General features: G+C 40.8%; 1 protein-coding gene across 1 annotated transcript; it reads left to right on the top strand.

Moving 5' to 3' along the window:
- Nucleotides 1-259: 259 nt before the first annotated feature.
- LOC104424947 (transcription activator GLK2) lies at nucleotides 260-3,956 on the top strand. The gene is given in 6 exon segments (XM_010037495.3): nucleotides 260-1,080; nucleotides 1,082-1,261; nucleotides 1,526-1,666; nucleotides 1,910-2,275; nucleotides 3,362-3,490; nucleotides 3,597-3,956. Coding segments are annotated over 6 exon segments (1,350 nt in total). The 5' UTR covers nucleotides 260-699; the 3' UTR covers nucleotides 3,750-3,956.
- Nucleotides 3,957-17,313: the final 13,357 nt, after the last annotated feature.

The raw sequence follows: 17,313 nt of genomic DNA, 5'->3' as shown, positions 1-17,313 counted from the left end.
AACCCACATCATAATCAGCTATAAGATCCTTGGTAGACCCCTTCCTATCACCACAGGACCAAGCACAACTGCCGATATCCGTCGGTCCACCAAAGGAAAGGATCAAGGTCAATTCTTGCTTCGGCCATCTCAAGAGAGCCCCCCATCGCTTTCAATCCCTACACCATCACTGTACCCACGGATATACACGCACGCCACACCAGTGAATCCATTCAATACCACCTTCATCCTTTCATACTAAGAAAAATTAATCATACTTCACGAGTTCCTCTGATCCTTCTCCCCCTCTCCTCTCCCCTTTAAAAAGATATTCAGGAAAAAAGGGGATCCACAGACCCAGAAAAGGCAAAGAAACAAAAGAGGGAGAGAAGAGACACGAGGAGATAGGATGCAGCAACGAACCCTAGACAGGGACAAGAAAGCATAAAATACAAAATTTCTCGAGTTGTGGTGGAGAGAGCTTTGGGGATCATTTCCCACTCACGACCCTCCGGGAAACCGACAGAGGACAGCACCCCACTCGTCGACACTGTCATCTCTGTCCCTCTGGGTCCGGGGTCCTCCATCTGAACTGATGCCATTTTGTACCAGGGCACGAGCACTTGCCTGCATAAAAGCTCGACCGTGTTGCTAGGATTTCGAAGCTTTCGTTTGCGCCTTTTTGTTCCATGCACGCTTGAAGAAGATAGAGATTTGGGAATGCTTGCCGTGCCTCCTTTGAGGGAAGAGAGAGGCGATGAGACCCGCCGAGGAGAGACCTGCTTCTCCATCGCCGGCGCCGGCGCCGGCGGAGGAGGAGGAGGAGGAGAGGACGATGTCGCGCTGTTCCTCAACTTCTCCGACGCGGGCGACTTGCTTGACAGCATCAACTTCGACGACATCTTTGCCGGGGACGATGCCTTGCCGGATTTGGAGATGGACGCGGCCGAGGTCTCAACCGAGTTCTCTACGGGGTCCGAGAATCAGGCCAAGGCGAATCCAAGCGTGACCTGGGATGGTGGAGGTCCGAAGGAATTATCGGAGGCAGAAGAGAGGTCGGGCTCGGGCTCGGGGTCAGGGCGGGAGCGGGAGCGGAGCGGGAGCGGGGGCGGGGGAGGTGAGCTCGAGCGGCGGGGAAGGGAGTGAGAAGAAGAGGGAAGGGCGGAGTGGTGGGAAGAGGAAAGAGGAAAGGGATAGAGGAAGAAGAAGTTCTGCTGCTGCTGCTGCTGCTGCTGCTCAAGGTAAAACTAATCCTCAAGCTCAAGGGAAGAGAAAATTCAAGGTAAAAGAACCAAAACGCAAATGCATCTTACTCAAATTGCAAACTAATCGTCACTCAGTCATGTAAACTTGCTTGACATGATTGTACTTACACGATTACGACGCGAGCCGGAGTCCCGGACGACAATTGGCGAGTCGAGGCCGCACGTTGCTCGGTTCTCCGGCTTCCCACTTCGCGCTAATCAAGATTGTTTGTACTTTATTCGTGTCTTTAAGCGATGTCAACTTCTAAATTTGGCTTGTGTAATTGTCTGTGCTTGTGCAGGTGGACTGGACACCAGATCTGCATAGGAAGTTCGTGCAAGCAGTGGAGCAATTAGGGGTGGACAAGGCAGTTCCTTCCCGGATCTTGGAGCTCATGGGCAACGATTCTCTCAATCGCCACAACATTGCAAGCCACCTTCAAGTACAAAATCCATTCGATCTTCCATTTTCTCATGTGTTCTTAGCGTTTTTCATCAATACCATTTGGCTAATTCGCTAGGATTTAGCAAAAGAGCTTCTAAATTTTGGTGGAATGTGGATGGATTAACTAAGGATGTCGGGTTAATTTTAGATCTGATTAAAACCGAGTCGGCCGAGGCCAGTGTAGTTTGTTAGACGGCGAGGAGACGTTTGAGTACTGATGTTGAGGTGCGAAATGTGGCAGAAGTACCGATCGCAGAAGAGGCACCTGCAATCTCTCGAAGCGGACGCAGCAAGATGGAGCAAGAGGCGCCAGATCTACGGCGGGGCCGCCGCGGCCGGCGGCGGAAGCAAGAGGGTCATGACTCCTTGGGCGGCACCCGCCATGGGGTTCCCTCCCGCGCCGCCCTCCGTGCACCATTTCAGGCCCTTGCATGTGTGGGGTCACCCGACCTTGAGCCCGTCCCTAAAGCATGGCGCATGGCCGCTTCATTCTCAGCCGTCACTTGTTCCTTCTCCACTGCAAACATGGGTGCCGCCGCCGTTGCTGGAACATCCTCCTCCGCCACCGCCATTGCCGCCTCCAGACCCTTCCTACTGGCACCAGCAAGTAAGCATAGGACACCCACCCGAGTTCCATGTTATATCTTATATTTCAAGTAGTAACTTAGCTAGAATTAGAAATAACTTAGGACTCTCCTCATCGGCTTGTTATGGCCCTATATTGGTGTTCCAGGCTATAGATATACTAGTTGAAATTTTGGTTCCTTCAAGGGTAAGAAAATAAATTTATTATATTTTAGTTGCATAGTATATTTTTGAAAGATAATAAAAGAATATATATTTATGAAGTTACACAGAAATAAAATAAAATTATTTATCAAGTCAAACAATGAAAAGTTTTTAGGTAATGTATCTCCAAGTTGCTTCAAAAACTACGGTAGTATTCCTCTTACCTACTCTTGTATTGCAGATGTTTCTTTTGTAAAATACATAAAAGTAAGAATTGCAACATGGCGATTATTTAATTTAAATATACGATATTTTTGAGGATTGGATATTAATAGGATTTTGTGTTTATTTTGACGTCATAATATTTTACATAGGGCTGTCCGTGAGAGAATATAAGATTTGGTGTTTATGAATTTTTCTCAAATATCTCATGAATCAATCGTGTCTCCGCACATATGTAGGTGAAAAAAAAGAACGCTTGAGTAAAGAATCAAGGGATATACACACACACACTATCTTATTAGGAAATTAACTATCTAATTAGGAAATTGACTAATTATTATAGTTCTTAATTATTTTATTTATATAATTAATTAATACCTTTTTTATTTTTCATCCCATTCAACTTATTAGATAAAACGGGTATCAACGTTTAAGCCTAGAGTAAACATATGATGAGCCCGAAAAAGAAATCCAAGAACACCTATACTTGATCATGGCATAAACCATGGTCTTCATCTCCGATGAAAGGTGATAAGGTCTTAGTGGGCCGGACTCCCTTCCATCTTTATATGTCATATGGATCGATTGATTGTGTCATTCATATAAAAAGTCAACGAGAATGCGTGGGATTTCAACACATGGCACATTTGATATCTATTCTACCCAGCAATATTATTATATGTAAATTTTCTATAGTTATATGTGAAATATTGATGATTATACGTGATTCGATGTTGTGAAGGGATTTGGTTTTGCACCAGTTCCAGGCATACCGCATCATCAAGGTGTGTACAAAATAGACCCTAGCATCGGTGTCCTGACACCAACGGGGCAATTGGCCTCCTCTCAACCTTCATTTGATTTTCACCAAGTAATTAGCCTCCAACGATCTCATTCAATCATATACATTGCGATGATTATGCGAATTCGACAGACTTTTATTTCATTGTTCTATTTGTAATTGTCATGTTCAACAGTGGAGTGAGAGCGTCGATGCGGCCATCGGAGAGGTCCTATCGAAGCCATGGCAGCCACTTCCTCTCGGCTTAAAGCCTCCATCTCTGGAATGTGTGTTGGGGGAGCTTCAACGCCAAGGCATTGCCAGCATCCCTCCCGCTTCCTCCCCTTAGATTGACCTCCTGGTGGCGGCGGCGATATGAGGCCATCGAGAGGAGGAGAATAATCCCTAATTCGACGACATTTCTGGCGCGATCAATGTGTACATAAACTTGTGGATGAGTTTGTCCCTTATTGTTGATGGATTTCTAATTTCCTCAATGAGATAGTTCTACTTTTTTGGATGCCTTCACACGAGAAGATGACTATAGTTGGTATAATTACATGCGATTGGATTTGAGGGTGTGAAAGGGTGACTTATGGCACAACTAGCTTTTCAAACCGTTCAGGGAATAATTTAGTTTTAGAAAGATTATTATTATATATGAGATTAGATTTGAATAAATTATACACAAAATTACTATATGGTTTTACTTCTCTACTGCAATACCTTGGCAATTTTCAAGTTTTTAATGGTGAAAAGAAAGCGTAATGGTGATGGAGAAAATTGAGGGTTCCATTACTGGCTGCATTACCTTTTATTTTGATTTTTAAATGTTGTTGAAAAGACATGATGAAGCCTTCGTGCTCCTTTGTTTTTTCATGAAAAATAAATGAGGTAAAAAAATATTTTTTAAATAAATAAACGAAAATAAATATTTGTACCATTTGCAAAAAAAAATTAGACATAAATTATTGTTGATAAAAATATTTTTATGAGCTAATTATTTCGAGCAATTTAAGAGGTGATTTAGGTACTTATCTATCAAGTCATTGATTTTTTGTGTTATAAATGCAATTTAAGAAGTAATTTTACCTGGTGGATCAAAATGCTTGTGTCTTTGAAAATTTCACCAAATATCCAATCGCCAAATACCTCTCTCTCCCTCCTTTTTCGCCTATCACTGAAATGCTGGTGCTACCACACCCGCCACGCCACCACTATCGTGCCTAGTCTCATCACAGCTCGCACCTCTTGCCACTGAAGCTTGGCTTGCCGTCAACTACAGCGCCGTACCTCTCTTCCCATAGCGAATGCCTACTTGTCACGACCTTATGACCCCCATGACATTGCCACTCGGTCTCGAGCGATACGGGGCACTCGGGCTTAATGATGTTGAATCTGGGCATTGCGTGCCTATACCCCACTCTTGATGCGCAAGGTGACCACGGTAGCAAAAGGAACGTCTCGGGTGCAGCGAAGGCTGGCCGCGATAGCTTGGCTAGGCATGCTCCTAGTCGACGGTCGAGCTTGGTAAGGCCATGCGCGATTCGCTTCGTGCAAGGGAAAAATTGGAGAAAAGGAGGCGGAAAAGAAGTAGCAAAAAGAATGAAAAGGAAAAGAAAAAAAGAATCAAATTTTCTCGGTGGTGACGTGTCCAAATTTGAGGGGGAAACTTTACTTTATTCAAGAGAACGCTAATTTTGAGGATCTTAATTCTTATAAAAAGGCCTAAAAGGCCAAATAAAAAGAATCAAAGATGTACCAATCAAGCATCCATCTTTATTTATATAATGTTTGGGCTTGCTAATAGGCCCAAGTTAGGAACGGAACGGAACGGAACGGGGAGTGGACGTGGATGTCGAATTATCTTCAAGCGTGTCGCGAAGTTCAGATGCGACAATCTCGCCAAGCAGTGAGCGAGATCTCCGTCGCCGGCGAACCGATTTTCCGTCCGGCGACCGGATGTTCATCGTATGCAGAGAGACGGAAAAAAGAAAACAGGGAAGAGAAAACACCCAACGGGATCAAACCATCGCCGTACATAAGACACCATGCACAAGAGTACATCCCGTTCTAATCACATTTCGTTTATTGATCGTTCATCAAACATCAGCAAATATCTACAGTCCGGTCAAGCGTCCCGAGTCCGACCCTTGTTCTCGTCCTCGTCCTCGGATCTTCGAAGTTGGGGTCCTTGGCGTCCACGGCGTCCTCCCTCGCGAGCCCCATCTCGGCCCGCGAGTACCCGTCGCCGGACCACGTGAACTTGCCCCCGTGGCCGCCCTTCTTCGGCGACCCGTTCACCCCCGTCGCCGACTTCCGGTCCTTCCTCGCGTCGGGCCTCGGGTTGGCCCTGGGGCTGTTGCTGCTGCTCTTGCCCGCGTTCTTCATCTTGCGATGGATCGATGATCGGGTGGTGGTGGTGGGAAATGGGTGCGAGGGATTTATACCGGACGGAGACGCGAGAGACAACGGAGACGCGAGGCTAAGAAGAGAAACCAGGGAGAGAGAGAGAGGGTGAAACTGTGGGAGATAGGAAGGTGTGGGCATGTGATTCGAGGAACATGGCGAAACGGATAAGAACGAGCACTATCCTTGTCATCGTCATTATTGCTGTTACTATTATTTTAATTCATTTAATTCAATCCATAAATTTTAATTTAATATTCAATGTGATATATAAACTTTTAAACATTTTCGTGTGATTTAAGAATTACATTAAATATTTATCGATAATTCAAAAATCATGTAGAGCAAATTAATAGTCTAAAGACAACATTATATACTTGGCCAAAGTCCATATATCATATTGCAAATAATTTAAAGTTCAAAGTTAGCATTGTATATTGAATTGAAGTTCGAAAGATTATTTATGCTATTATCCATTGTTTCTCGGACGGTTTAATTATGGATTGGGAATCTTCTCTTACTTGAGGATTTCAATTGATCACGTTCGTTGTGCATTTGGGTTCACAATAAAGGTGGGGATGAGGCGATAATATTCAATTTTGGGTTTGGAATTCAATCCCTCAACATAGAGGAATTCAAGAAAAAAAGTTCAGTCGACTCGATTTATTAAATTGAAGTAATGTGACTAGTTTTTCTTTTTTTGGTCGAAAGAAAATTATATTCATTATTCAAAATGATGCAGAAGTACATAGTTAATGACAAAGTAAATCGAAACAGAGTATGACTACTGAAAAACAAAGCCGAAATCTAGAACACAAGGAGGATCGATGGAGCATTTAACTAACTCATTCCACATGAACAAATCTATCAAACAAAATGGACGATTGATCACTAAATCTTGTGTCTTTATTAGTGATGAGCACACGCCGGAAATTATTTCTTTAATAATTACTACATTGTCAATTGGTAGTGTACGCCTAAGTTTGGCTTCCTCTATACATCGTTATACGAAAACAACTATAATAGGTTAAACAAATACATATCTAACATGTGGATGGACAAACTTTTTATAATTCAACAACATGCCAAAACTACTACGATCATCATTAGGACTTAAGGCATAAAACCTGTACATAAATAGAGTAGAGGGGCATTGAATCCCAAAAGCATATTTATTAAACTCCCAGATCTAAATCGAGAAAAGATAGCATCCAAATCTAGAATCAAATCGAGAGAGTTCAAATTCTTGAATTGAGGACTAGACCGGGAGAAGAAAGCTCCCAAATATAAATTGGGAAAGAAGAAAAAGTAAACAAAGAACAATAAAATGCAAACAAAATCAACTAAAAAGAGAAGAAGGGGAGGGTGAGATTAGCTCAAACCCTCCTCCATTTCTCCCATGGCTAAAGGTTGAAGAAAACGATGGGAAAAGAGAGAGGAGAGAAAAAAGACTTTTCGACTCCCTCAGTTAAAAATAAAGTCTTGTCACTTCAATTGCTTTATACTAGTCATGAACCTGCGCACTGTGCAACAAAAAATAACTCATGCACACATAATAACTTAATCACAACTTGGGGGTTTTTTTTTTTTTTTTAATCTTTTACCTTCAAAGTAGTCTATAGACCAACGCTATGGAGAATCTAAATTGACATTTCCCTAAAAAATAAAAAGGATTTATTTTAATAATAAATCTTGATAAAACTTTTTATGTATATAAAATCATGATAATCAAAATTGATAGATCCTATTGAGTAACAGCATATTTGGTAAAACTACAAATTAATTGTTGAAAATTTAAGTAGCGAGCTTTAAAAAGTGTTGAAAATTAATTAAGATGATGTATGATAATGATCAAAATTAATTGCCATATGTTATTAACCTATTACCGAAGTAGAAAACAATTACCATTGTCGGTTGCTTTTATCAATATATTTAGTAATATTCTAATTACCAGCAATTATTTTTCTATTAACGAATTGAGCAAATCCTCCCTTGCATACCAGTTTTAGTTTATTTTTTACTCAATTAAATCATTTCAGTCAATTTTATTCAAGGTCATGATGAAACTTAATCACATTACTGAAAGTGCTGAATTTTTAATTTGCAGCACTTAGTTGGATAATCAAATGGGCCATAAGTATCATTACAAACATAAGATGAAAACTTTATCAATATACAAAAGTGTAGCATAAAAGGTACCGGAGATATAACTTGGATAAGTGTAACGTGCTCAATATGGTGTCTACGTATATATGTAAATAAACTACTAAGAAATATCCATTATCATCCTCAACCATCCTAATGTGCATGCTTGTTCATACAGGACAATAAATTATCCACGAAACAGACAAAATGTACTAGAAGTAATATTCTAAGAACATACATTTGAAAAATGAATGTACAACATTGACATAGTCTTTCACCTAACTTATTGTAGAAACACGAGATTATAAGAAAGAGGGAAAATTTTAAATAAGACTTCGAAGTCGATGAGTTTTTTCAAAAGAGGATCTAAAATGAATATTGTCTTAAATAAGGGTATAAAGTTGCTATTTGACCTCAAATAAAGGACTAAGCTCGTCAAGTCAAATCTTCTTTGGCTAGCGAGCACATGCTTATTTTGGCAGCACAACTAGGGACATAATCTTCCAAAGACATTTCTTTCTTCTTCTTTTTTAATTTTTATCTTTTAATCTTTTCACAGTTCATCTTCTCTGTACTTATGCTTGGAGCAAAGTTGCAAGTCTCGAATTCACCTTAATCTTCTTCCTCAACAACAATGGCGACCTCGAGCTCACCAACAAGACGAGTCACCTAATGGGCCATGCATTCAACTCTTCCTACTCCGCTTCAAGAACTCTCATGGTGGCGACAAGTCCTCCTTTGTTTTCGCCGTTGTCCCTAAGTACCCGAATTTATTGGTCGTGACCTCGCCTTCGTTGTCTCCGCTACCATGGACCTTTGGGCCCTGTCCGGCCAATATCCGGGCCTCCTCAATGCCAATCATGTCAGTTCTTTAACCATCTTTTTACTGTCGAGTTCACGTGTCCAGGACTTCAAGTTCGACAACATTAATGACAACCATGTTGGGATCAACATCAGCAGCTTGGTGTCGAATGCTTCTGCTCCGACCACCTGTAACGTCGCCGACAATGACTTGAGCAAGCTAGATATTAATCTGAAGAGTGGTTGGCGATGCAGGCGTGGGTTAATTACAATTCCAGCGAGAAAGTGATCAATATGATAATTGCACCTAGTTTGGCGAAACCCAAGAAGCTAATCTTGTCCTTCAAAGTGGATTTGTCATTGATTTTCCACGAGTTCATGTGTGTTGGCTTCTTTGTTTCAACTAGTGTGCTAGCAAGCTCTCATTACATGATGGGACAGGGTTTTTGCATTGATGATGTAGCGAGAGCTCTTAAGATTTCATCTTTGCAATTGTTATGAGGCACAAAGAATAAGCATCCTTACACAACATAGCAGTATCGATGTTATTAGATGTTCTTGCAATGTTAGGGGTTCTCCCTATGGTCCTAATCGTTCGAAGGATCAAGAAAGCTAATATGGTCTAACAATTAGGCGTGTGTAAAAAAACTTAGGAATCGCTTAGAACCGAAACCGAAACCGGCTATTCCCATGGGAATTGGTCCGGTTCTCGATTCCAATTTAATGGAATTAGTGAATATCGGTCCGATTCCTGGTTCCATGCGCGGATCCGCCCGTCCACCCACTCGGACCGGATCAAAATATATGAATATATATTTTTAAAAAGAATTCATCCCAATTACTTAATTATTTTGTACTTTTAGACTATATATATAGATTGAATGTGTATAATAGGATTAACCCCATACTTCTTCTTTTTTTAATTCCATTTATCCATTTACTTACTTTCTCAACCAAAACAAAATAAATAAATATAAAGGAATGGGAGAACCGATTGGAAATATCCACAAGAGCCAATGGATCATCTTAAGAGTATAATTAGGTCTCTTATTAACATTTCCCATGATTAAATTAGGTTGACATTGAAAAGAGATGAATCAAGCGATTAATGTTTTAACTTCTATGGAGGTTAGGACTTTTAACTTGGAGTTTAATTTTCCACATGTTTTTAGTATCGGGAAACCTCAAGAGGATCACACCATGACCTTCAAAGAAATTAAGTTTTTATTTAATGAGTATTATCTATTTGTTTTGTATTATAATTTTCAATCATTAATCAAATTAATGGCTTGTAATTCAACTCGAATATCAGGCCGAACAAGTTTTGTAGGCATTGGAGACTGGTTCCATGGACTCACTCGAGAACCAGACCGAACCGGTAATTCGACTTATGAGTGGATCCATGGAACCAACGAGTAGGTCCCAAATCCAATTTTTTAGAACTGATCCTTAGTGGACGGTTCCAGTTCCAAGGTAAAAACTGTCCACCCAGATCATGCTCATCCCTATTAGTAGTGAGAGCTCGAAATCAATCCTCACCGGCTTGTCTCGTTGGTGAGTAGGAGTGTAGGAGTGAGCTTGAGACCTGCAACTTCCCTCCAAAGCTCCCACCTAGTATGGAGAGGATGAACAGTGAAAATATAGGAAAATAAAAAGAAGAAAAAGAAATGTCTCTAAACAAAAGTGTCCCTACTCATATAGTCAAAATAAGCATATGCTCGCCGACCGTCGAAAATTTGGCCAATTTGGTGAGTCATTTCAAATTAAATGGTCAGTTTAGATACTTATTAAAAATTAAATGGCAACTTTAAATCTTGATTTGAAATTTTCCCTACAAGAGAGAAAGGGAGACCACCAAACATATTTGGGGATTTTTAGGTCCATAGATTGTAAACATAGTTGAAGACAGGATCTCCCCCTACAATTGAAAAATCTAATTCAATGTCGAGGAATAATAAACAACCATTACAAACTGAGATAGAAATATTTATGTTATTTTTCACCCAACTTTACCATTGCTTTTCCAAATTCTATTCTCTAATGTCTTTTCCCCCATCTTTTCGCTGCCTATTCTAGCCTTTATCAAAACAAAATGGTAAAGAAAAAAACAAAGAAATGGGTGGCACCTTAGGGTTGCTGGCTCTCTCCTTGCGACGATAGAGGATTCACAACCCGCCTTGCCTTTCAATTTTTAGCGACAATAGGATTTACTTAACACTCTCATATTGGCGGTAGAGAATGCCCGACCCTCCCCACCTTGGCATTGGATGGCGTGGCCAACTACAACAACGACAAAGGGTCGCCTGACCCTCTATCGATGCTTGCACCGGATCACGTCATTTTGAGCCGTAAATGGTGGTGGTGCCCTTTGCAATGATGCTAAAGGCTCCATGACGCCTTTGTCGGAGGTGGAGGAGGGTAATGATTCCTTACGTCCCTTTCTTTTTCTCCATATGATACATATATTTTACTTTTAAAGAATTTATAAGTTTGTTTTAAGGGCCGACGTGGCGTTTGCTCGGACAAATTTAAAGCAAAAAGTGAAAGTTCAGCGCACTAAAATAACAGAGATCAAAATTAAGTGACCCGATTCTAAATACTGCCTAGGCTATACTACCGCCAAACCAAAATATCCACCTGGACCGCATCCGCTGACGTGTCGCCGCTTCATTGGACGGCCGCGAGCCAGCTGAAACTGCGGAATCTCTCCTGAAAATACCCTAGCGACGAGCACCGGCGCGGCCGAACAAAGCACGCATTCCTCCGCCGTCTCTCCTCCTCCGCCGCCTCCTCCTCCTCCGCCTCCGCCTCCTCTTCTCCTCCGGTGAGCCTCTCTCCGTCTCTCTCTCTATCTCTAGGTTTGGAGTATTTTTGGATTCTTCGGCTCCCCGCGCGCTCCGCCGCTCGTTCCTTTCTACTTTCGCCGCCGGTGCCGATTCGCCGGCGGCCATCGAGAGGGCTCGCCGCTCCGCGCGCGCGCATATTTCGAGATGCATTGTCCGCTTAGCTTGCCGTTTGTTCTATTGAGGCCGTCCTCCTCAGGTGGCGATTGCCGAACTGGCATAGTTGTCGCCTGCGACTGAGCTCGTTGTGCGGTTTTTTTGGTAGTCGGAGAGTCTGAGCTCGATCTTAGTGACAATGCACTCTCTTCTGCTTGTGCTTTTTGGATTCAGTCGTGGTGTGGGGCTTCGTCTTCTTTACGCGTTGGTCTGCGTTTGAATTCGTGCGGTGATGTAGTTGGGTAGAACCTGCGTGCGTTTGTGATTTTCTCTTGTTTCTAGATCCTTGTGTTCCCTGTGTTCATTTTTGGGATTCATCCCTTTTCCCCAAAGTTGAGCACAGTTGTTTTTCCAGAGCAAGACCCACTCTGTGTGATGTGCGAATTTGGGAGCTTACTTTGAAGCTGGGTTTGATGTTTGTTTGGGATCCTTTCGATTGTTGTCTGTGAACTTTGGTGAGCAGGATTTTTTTTTCTTCTGGTCGTATGCTTTTAGGGTCGGATCGGAGCACACATCCCTTATGATTCAGGTTGGGTCGAGTAACATCAAAACCCAACCCGACCCGTTGACACCCCTAGCAACCACGGAGTGATGGAGGCTTGGCTTGGATAGAATGAAACTAACTTGCATGAACCACACAGAATGTTTAGAAGATTGTGAACCGGTCGGCCCATGGCAACATTGGCCAGTGGGTTTCTTATGTAAATGGATGATTGTCCTGAGGCAAAGTGGGGTTAAAAAGAAAAGAAAAATCAAATTCTCTTCCCTCGCATGTTCCAGGAACCCAGTAAAGTTTCCTTTGAGATGACCAATGTGAATGTTCATATATTCATTGGGCTACCATATTTCACAGGTTTTGCATATCTTTATTGTGTGTTGTGTACTGCACAACTAAACATCATGGTCATTTTTGTTTTTGTTGGTTTTGCAGAAAACCAGGATGAAAGTCAAGCTCTTGAGTATCCTTCGCACAATGCCTGGCTGCGCTTCATGCTGCCCAATACATTCATAAACTGGCCAGTTAATTTGTTTGTTTTCTGCATAAAATAAATAATAAACAGTCCAGTAACGAGAGCTTTGTTGGCTTTTTTTCTTTGTGCCGTCAGGCTGTCATTTGATTCCCTGTGCCATCTGACCAAGATTTGATCCATATGTAGCTGTTTCCTAGATATTGCATTTGTGTAATTTAAACCTTTTCTCATTCAGGAATGGATCCTTCCACAATCAATTACTAATACATCTTTCATTCTTTCCCTTTTAATTGGCCAGTGATCATATATATCCTTTTTCTTCGCCCCATAAGTATCAAAATCAGTTATTGTCATTTTCTTATTCATGAAACAACAAACTTATATATGATCAGACATACAACTTAGACGAGAGATTTAACTTGTAGTAGGTTCTATGCTCCTGATTTTCTCTCTACTACTACGTTGTCCTCCTGCTATTACTCATTTGTTTTCCTTCTCATTGCTTCTTTTGACGGCCATTTATCTGTCTTTACTATTTGCTTTCATTCTTAATATAAAAAAGGAAGCAATGATATTCTTCACATTGTGAACCATTTCAAGGACAACAGAAGTGAAAATGTTCTCTTTAATTTGCATAAATTCATTACTCAAACAGGTGCATGCACAATGCATGTGCATTTTTTGTGCAAACTCAAAAACACACGGGTGTGCATGCTTGTGCACAAGAACAGAAGCATGCACATGTGCGGGCACACATACATCAAGAATAGCCAGTAGAAAAGGAGGCTTGAATTTTGGATTTATCTGCTTATAATTCCCACATAGAACTTGCCATGGTCAATGTTTTGATTCATTTTCACAGAATTGTTTGGAGACTAACATCAACTGGTAGCAAGCATCTGCTTCATTGTTTTGTTACAAATGTTCTACTCTGTGGGGACAGTTTTCCTTGACCTATTTTTTCCTGAATTCCTGCTGGTGTTATTGAACAGAGTAAGTACTCACCTTTAGCAGATAGCTACAATAGGCATTTGTAGATATGTAATAAAGAGGGAAGGACTTGTTCATTTGTAGTGGCTGTGGAACCCTAAATCTTCTGTTTATCTGAACCACAGATGGCATGCTGTCGCTTCATGGACTTGGGATGCCCAGGATGAAACGTGTGGAATTTGTAGGATGGCCTTCGATGGCTGTTGTCCTGACTGTAAACTCCCTGGAGATGATTGTCCACTGAGTAAGTTTTTACCGTTCCCCACTCTTTTCTTAGTAAGGTATGATGTTATAGCTGATATTGCCTCTTGAATATAGATGGAGATTTCCTGCATTTCTCCTCTAAGATGTCTGCATTTGAATCTGAAATATCTCTACATAGTCAACAAGGCTTCAAGCTAGGCTAAATGCCCTGTACTTTATAAGCAATTCAAGCAAAAACTAAACAATTGCTGTTTAACATAAAATAGTTGTTCCTCTTCAACATTTGCAGAAGGCTAAAAATTAATTTGGGCGTCTAACTTCTTTGCTTCACTCTGAGAAGGTCCCATTTACTTGGCTTTTTATTTCTTTTTTTGCTAGAAGAGGAATAATCTTAGATATAGCTCTTGTTTCGAAATGTATGCAGCATTAGTCTGAGGCCAAATCATCCTTCATATTCAAAGTTCCAAGTTGAGCTTTTGTTTCATGCTTTTTTTTTAGCTAAGTAAGCTGAGCTTGGATATTCTAAGTTGAGCTCATTGCAATTAGTTAAAACTTGAACAGGAACTGGATGTTTATAATGTCGAATAGCATGGCTTTTTTCTGAAACACGATGTGCTGTCATTTCCGGTCTATGTAACTGAACTCCCATTTCTTGAACCTGTGTCATGGATGTTTTCATATCTCTAAAGATATGGTCACTTCTCCTTTCTTCCCAATTTGCCCTTCTCTCTCCCTCCTTGAAGCCACAAAAAAGAAGAAAAAGGTAAAACAAGGGTGCTTTCTAAGAATAGTTATATTGATTTCATATTCTGTGATTGTTCTGCAGTGTGGGGTGCATGCAATCATGCTTTCCATCTTCATTGCATCTTGAAGTGGGTAAACTCGCAGACTTCTCAGGCACATTGCCCCATGTGTCGGAGGGAATGGCAATTTAAAGAATGATGAGTCAAAACTCACAAATCCTCCCATCTTTATTGCGTCTTGAAATGGGTAAATACAAAGGCTTCGATCCCCATGAGTTAGGAGGAACAGCAATTTTATGGAATTACAGGCCAAAAGTGTATGAAATCCTCCAACTCTTCCTTCTTTGTGCTTGAGTGTTTTTTTAATTCACCGAAAGGTATATGCAATTGATCTGTGAGGAATGATGTCACTTTGTAGAAATGTTATGTGAATGGCCAACATTACTTGGTGTTTGGCCCTATCCACTCTGTAATAGCCTTATTGTCATGAATGTCTGATTTATTAGTGGGGTAATGTAATCTTTATATATGCATGAATTCAAGGGATTATCATGATACACGGTAGTCCTTAAGTACCGTCTAAAGATTGCAGATTTGCATGTTTTTCATACCTTGCATTAAACTACATCTGTTCTGGTAATCTGAGTTTTACTTTTCTACAATCGCCTATTTGGTGTCTTTAGGCTTTTTTTTTTTTTTTTTATGTCTCCTGACGTGTGCAATTTGCTGAAACTGGGCAATGCCTTAAGACTTTCTAACCTATTGCACGGACATCTTCATTGGGATCTGAAGTGTTCTCAAAACCGGGAAAGACGAGGTGGCTGGATCGGTTTCAACTCAAAACAGGGGTTGATGATACCTCGTTCTGACCACAGAACATTTGCTCAAAAATGGGTGGGCCTTGCTTATGCGCTGCCTCTGCATCATCCTCTTTGTCTATAAGCCTGCATGTATTGCCAAGTTGCTTTCACCTGAGGGTTGGACAAAACAGTTCAATAGAGTACCAAATTCAGGTACCCGTATATGAAAACATCATCCTCTGTCGGTGTCGCTATCACTAAGATCAGTTCGGTTTCCGTTTCTTAATATCGAAGCACAAGAGAAATCCTCCTCCCACCTGTCATGCTTGAGATATGCCAGAGGGACTTTCATTTTGTTGGTCATTGTGAATGAGTGAAGTTAAGAGACGTGGGTCTCAAGCACTGTATAGTTGACAAACTTGGTTCATTCACATGTCTCTGTCCGTTCTTCTGATCTGCAATTTGTCTTCATGTAATTCCTGAAACTGGGAAATAGATCTCCACTTGTACGCAAAATCAAATTGAACACAACCAAATGGTGCTCTTTCCCCTGCCGACCATTTCCTGAGATTGGGAAATCATGCTTGACGTATGCCCAATCACCTCAATTGGATCACAGACTAGTGGCCTTCTTGGCCCCTCGAGGCTTCATACTTGGACGGCTCTCTCAATATCAGAAGGAAAAATTCTATTTTTTTTATCAATATACTTACATGGTTTTTCTAATTAAGTCTCTTTATTTTTAAACTCTATTCGAGTCTTTATACTTTGACGGATTTTATAATCAAGTCTTTCTGACGCAAAATTTGTGAGCTGACCTACCATCATACTATGTTTTCCTCCAGAGGGCATGTCAACTAGATTTGCCCAGATTTTTATGTTGGAATGTGGGAAATTAGTGAAAGTAAAAAAAAAAAAATTGATTAGACAAGTTAAAAGTACATCGACTTAATTAGATAAGGCATGAAAGAAGAGGGATGTGACATAAAAATTTTACTTTTTAAAGAAAAAAAATACCTATTGATACGTCATTTCTCACATAATCTTTTCATCTCTCTACACACGCATTAAGTAAAAATTTTATGGACTGTTGTCGCATGTGTTCTTATTGCCACTGCTATCTGTCCTTATCACTTACGACCCCAGAACTTAAAACAAGATCTTTCTCTTGGAAAAAACCCTTTGAGAAAGCATCCTTGATCCGAAAAACCAACTTCATCGAAGAAAACGATTCCTTCAAAAGACCATCTTCTCAAACCAAAAGAGTAGACATTCGCTTCATAATTGAGCTTTAGATTTCAGATGGGCTGGTCCATGGTGGGACAGGGTTTCGTTAGATGAAGGCAAAATGCCAACTATGTAGATGTTGATGGTTTAGTGCGTGCGTAGGTCCTTCGTTCACATGGGACCGTCACCAACTTTTCCAAAGAATCCTAGCATCTTCCTCTCTTGTTTCCGTTATGGCTAAGAAAAGCAAGTACTCTCTGGCCTTTAACTGTAGTTAGGGTTTAGAGCAAGACGTCGTTTTGTACAACACCGTAAAAAGATAATTAAAATAGGGTCGAAATTGTCGTGGTTTGTCCCTATATTTCAATGTGGGGTTGAAGATAGAGACGTTAGATGGGAATTCAAATAAACTTAGACTCGAGGGTCACGCGTGTCCCTAGAAAAAAGTAGGAAGATGACAAGGAACGAGAGTGCAATTGGAAATAAAATTCCTATGCTTTCCGTTCTATCTTTCAATTTCACAATTAGGATTGTGACGGTCTTGGATGTGCTTTCTTTTTTTTTTTCAAATTTCATTGCCTAAGATTCAAAGCTAGGAGAACATTACAAAGGAGAAAAAGGGAT

Source organism: Eucalyptus grandis, chromosome 11 (assembly GCF_016545825.1).
Source record: "Eucalyptus grandis isolate ANBG69807.140 chromosome 11, ASM1654582v1, whole genome shotgun sequence".
Classification (NCBI taxonomy): domain Eukaryota; kingdom Viridiplantae; phylum Streptophyta; class Magnoliopsida; order Myrtales; family Myrtaceae; genus Eucalyptus; species Eucalyptus grandis.
The sequence above is the reverse complement of the archived record's forward strand: the minus strand, read 5'-3'. Positions and strand labels throughout refer to the sequence as shown.